This window comes from Penaeus vannamei, chromosome 16, assembly GCF_042767895.1.
Source record: "Penaeus vannamei isolate JL-2024 chromosome 16, ASM4276789v1, whole genome shotgun sequence".
In the NCBI taxonomy this organism is placed as follows: Eukaryota; Metazoa; Arthropoda; class Malacostraca; order Decapoda; family Penaeidae; genus Penaeus; species Penaeus vannamei.
In genome coordinates, this window is record NC_091564.1 from 41,316,227 (window position 1) to 41,321,226 (window position 5,000).

General features: G+C 43.9%; 1 protein-coding gene across 6 annotated transcripts in view; it reads right to left on the reverse strand.

Annotated features, from left to right (window-relative positions):
• Positions 1-5,000, reverse strand: part of Ptp36E (protein tyrosine phosphatase 36E) — a 199,069-nt gene that overhangs the window by 26,513 nt on the left and 167,556 nt on the right. For all 6 annotated transcript variants that reach the window (XM_070131482.1, XM_070131483.1, XM_070131485.1 and 3 more), the window contains one exon: positions 2,017-2,171. In XM_070131482.1, coding sequence (XP_069987583.1) covers positions 2,017-2,171 — 155 coding nt within the window. The remainder of the gene's footprint in view (positions 1-2,016; positions 2,172-5,000) is intronic.

Genomic DNA, 5,000 nt, shown 5'->3' on the forward strand with positions numbered 1-5,000 from the left:
TATATAGTGAATATATGCTACAAAGAATGTGCAAGCAGGAATTTAGGGATATATATTGAACGTATACCCAAGAGCACTATATAAATAAACTGTAAAATATCAAAAACTCGCAGTAGCTTCTCAGAGAAAGGTCAATAACTTCGGCAATTGTGACAAGATGCAAAATATGTATCCCGTAGGCGAGAACTGGGCCAAAGCGGGGGAGAACACCCGTAAATGTATGTAAATGTAAAATCTCCCTCAGGGGTATCTGGCGAAACGGTAAGCTAAGGGGACGGTTTCCTCTCCACAGTCACTCCTCGTCGCTCTCCTCGTCGTCAAGGTCTCACACAGTTTTGCTTTCTGCGAGGTGTTGTTATTTCTCTAGATACTGCTGTTACTCTTGCTGTTACTCTTGCTGTTACTCTTGCTGTTACTCTTGCTGTTACTCTTGCTGTTACTCTTACTGTTACTCTTGCTGTTACTCTTGCTGTTACTGTTACGCTATCGTCACTTCTTCCGTTACTGTGACATCTGTTGGTGCTCGCTCTCAAACACATTCACACACTCGCGCGCACATATGAATACATATGTACATTATTTCATTTAGATACATATATACATAAATACATTATATATATATATATATATATATATATATATATATATATATATATATATATATATATATATATATATATATATATATATACACATATATACACACACACACACAAACACATACATACATACATACATACATAGATACATACATACATACATATACACACATACGTGCATGCATGCGATCATAAAAACACACACACACTTGCAACTGCATCTATTGATTCACAAAAATTCAGATAACCCTTAATAGGAAAAGTATTGCCCTATACAACAAAAAAAAAGACGACATTACACGAGCCAAGAGCTTCCGACTGGACTCACTTCCAACCTGTGACTCACTCCTATTCTGTGACTCATTTCCATCCTGCGACTCACCCGACTCACTTCTATCCTGTGACTCACTTCCAACCTGTGACTCACTTCCATCCTGCGACTCACCCGACTCACTTCTATCCTGTGACTCACTTCCAACCTGTGACTCACTTCCATCCTGCGACTCACCCGACTCACTTCTATCCTGTGACTCTCCTCCAACCTGTGACTCACTTCCAACCTGTGACTCATTTCCGTCCTGCGACTCACCTCTATCCTGTGACTCACTTCCAACCTGTGACTCACTTCCATCCCGCGACTCACCCGACTCACTTCCAACCTGTGACTCTCTTCCACCCTGTGACTCACTTCCATCCTGCGACTCACCCGAGCCACTTCCACCCTGTGACTTACCTCCAGCCTGTGACTCACTTCCAACCTGTGACTCACTTCCATCCTGCGACTCACCCGACTCACTTCTATCCTGTGACTCACTTCCAACCTGTGACTCACTTGACTCACCTGACTCACTTCCAACCTGTGACTCACTTCCGTCCTGCGACTCACCCGAGCCACTTCCACCCTGTGACTCACTTCCAACCTGTGACTCACTTCCGTCCTGCGACTCACCCGACTCACTTCTATCCTGTGACTCACTTCCAACCTGTGACTCACTTCCGTCCTGCGACTCACCCGACTCACTTCTATCCTGTGACTCACTTCCAACCTGTGACTCACTTCCGTCCTGCGACTCACCCGACTCACTTCTATCCTGTGACTCACCTCCAACCTGTGACTCACCTCCATCCTGCGACTCACCCGACTCACTTCCAACCTGTGACTCACTTCCAACCTGTGACTCACCCGACTCACCTGACTCACTTCCACCCTGTGACTCACTTCCAACCTGTGACTCACTTCCATCCTGCGACTCACCCGACTCACTTCCGTCCCGCGACTCACCCGACTCACTTCTATCCTGTGACTCACTTCCAACCTGCGACTCACCCGACCCACTTCCATCCTGCGACTCACCCGACGCACTTCCACCCTGTGACTCACTTGACTCACCTGACTCACTTCCACCCCGTGACTCACCTGCAATGCACAATAGTGGGGCCATCAGCGGGTAATATGTTTGCCTTCATCCATAATCTGATCCTTCTGCGAAACTCAAGAAGTGCATTGATGAAAGGCTGCGTGTGTGACGGCCACTCGGTGTAGTGGAACTGCACCACTTCACGAGACTCTGACTGCGGAAGAGATGAAAGAGGAAGGGTGAGTGACTGGTTGTTTATTGGTTTGTGGAAGAGATGAAAGAGGAAGGATGAGTGACTGGTTGTTTATTTCTTTGTGGAAGAGATGAAAGAGGAAGGGTGAGTGACTGGTTGTTTATTGGTTTGTGGAAGAGACGAAAGAGGAAGGACGAGTGACTGGTTGTTTATTGGTTTGTGGAAGAGATGAAAGAGGAAGGGTGAGTGACTGGTTGTTTATTGGTTTGTGGAAGAGATGAAAGAGGAAGGGTGAGTGACTGGTTGTTTATTGGTTTGTGGAAGAGATGAAAGAGGAAGGGTGAGTGACTGGTTGTTTATTGGTTTGTGGAAGAGACGAAAGAGGAAGGGTGAGTGACTGGTTGTTTATTGGTTTGTGGAAGAGATGAAAGAGGAGGAAGGATGAGTGACTGGTTGTTTATTTGTTTGTGGAAGAGATGAAAGAGGAAGGATGAGTGACTGGTTGTTTATTGGTTTGTGGAAGAGACGAAAGAGGAAGGGTGAGTGACTGGTTGTTTATTTCTTTGTGGAAGAGATGAAAGAGGAAGGGTGAGTGACTGGTTGTTTATTTCTTTGTGGAAGAGACGAAAGAGGAAGGGTGAGTGACTGGTTGTTTATTTCTTTGTGGAAGAGACGAAAGAGGAAGGATGAGTGACTGGTTGTTTATTGGTTTGTGGAAGAGACGAAAGAGGAAGGATGAGTGACTGGTTGTTTATTGGTTTGTGGAAGAGACGAAAGAGGAAGGATGAGTGACTGGTTGTTTATTTGTTTGTGGAAGAGATGAAAGAGGAAGGGTGAGTGACTGGTTGTTTATTTGTTTGTGGAAGAGATGAAAGAGGAAGGGTGAGTGACTGGTTGTTTATTTGTTTGTGGAAGAGATGAAAGAGGAAGGATAAGTGACTGGTTGTTTATTTGTTTGTGGAAGAGATGAAAGAGGAAGGGTGAGTGACTGGTTGTGTATTTCTTTGTGGAAGAGACGAAAGAGGAAGGGTGAGTGACTGGTTGTTTATTTCTTTGTGGAAGAGACGAAAGAGGAAGGATGAGTGACTGGTTGTTTATTTCTTTGTGGAAGAGACGAAAGAGGAAGGATGAGTGACTGGTTGTTTATTGGTTTGTGGAAGAGACGAAAGAGGAAGGGTGAGTGACTGGTTGTTTATTGGTTTGTGGAAGAGACGAAAGAGGAAGGGTGAGTGACTGGTTGTTTATTTCTTTGTAGAAGAGACGAAAGAGGAAGGGTGAGTGACTGGTTCTTTATTTCTTTGTGGAAGAGACGAAAGAGGAAGGATGAGTGACTGGTTGTTTATTTGTTTGTGAAAGAGACGAAAGAGGAAGGGTGAGTGACTGGTTCTTTATTGGTTTGTGGAAGAGACGAAAGAGGAAGGGTGAGTGACTGGTTCTTTATTGGTTTGTGGAAGAGACGAAAGAGGAAGGGTGAGTGACTGGTTGTTTATTTCTTTGTGGAAGAGACGAAAGAGGAAGGATGAGTGACTGGTTGTTTATTGGTTTGTGGAAGAGACGAAAGAGGAAGGGTGAGTGACTGGTTGTTTATTGGTTTGTGGAAGAGACGAAAGAGGAAGGGTGAGTGACTGGTTGTTTATTTGTTTGTTTTTTAAGAATGAGTGGATGAGAGGAAATGGTGAGGAACTGGTCATTTAAAAGAAAAGAGAAAAGAAAAAATGAATTGGATGAGACGAAAGAGGAAGGATGAGTGACTGGTTGTTTATTTCTTTGTGGAAGAGACGAAAGAGGAAGGATGAGTGACTGGTTGTTTATTGGTTTGTGGAAGAGACGAAAGAGGAAGGGTGAGTGACTGGTTGTTTATTTCTTTGTGGAAGAGATGAAAGAGGAAGGGTGAGTGACTGGTTGTTTATTGGTTTGTGGAAGAGATGAAAGAGGAAGGGTGAGTGACTGGTTGTTTATTGGTTTGTGGAAGAGACGAAAGAGGAAGGATGAGTGACTGGTTGTTTATTTCTTTGTGGAAGAGACGAAAGAGGAAGGATGAGTGACTGGTTGTTTATTGGTTTGTGGAAGAGACGAAAGCGGAAGGATAAGTGACTGGTTGTTTATTGGTTTGTGGAAGAGACGAAAGAGGAAGGATGAGTGACTGGTTGTTTATTTCTTTGTGGAAGAGACGAAAGAGGAAGGATGAGTGACTGGTTGTTTATTGGTTTGTGGAAGAGACGAAAGCGGAAGGATAAGTGACTGGTTGTTTATTGGTTTGTGGAAGAGACGAAAGAGGAAGGATGAGTGACTGGTTGTTTATTTCTTTGTGGAAGAGATGAAAGAGGAAGGGTGAGTGACTGGTTGTTTATTTGTTTGTGGAAGAGATGAAAGAGGAAGGGTGAGTGACTGGTTGTTTATTTGTTTGTGGAAGAGATGAAAGAGGAAGGATAAGTGACTGGTTGTTTATTTGTTTGTGGAAGAGATGAAAGAGGAAGGGTGAGTGACTGGTTGTGTATTTCTTTGTGGAAGAGACGAAAGAGGAAGGGTGAGTGACTGGTTGTTTATTTCTTTGTGGAAGAGACGAAAGAGGAAGGGTGAGTGACTGGTTGTTTATTTCTTTGTGGAAGAGACGAAAGAGGAAGGATGAGTGACTGGTTGTTTATTGGTTTGTGGAAGAGACGAAAGCGGAAGGATAAGTGACTGGTTGTTTATTGGTTTGTGGAAGAGACGAAAGAGGAAGGGTGAGTGACTGGTTGTTTATTGGTTTGTGGAAGAGACGAAAGAGGAAGGGTGAGTGACTGGTTGTTTATTTCTTTGTGGAAGAGATGAAAGAGGAAGGGTGAGTGACTGGTTGTTTATTGGTTTGTG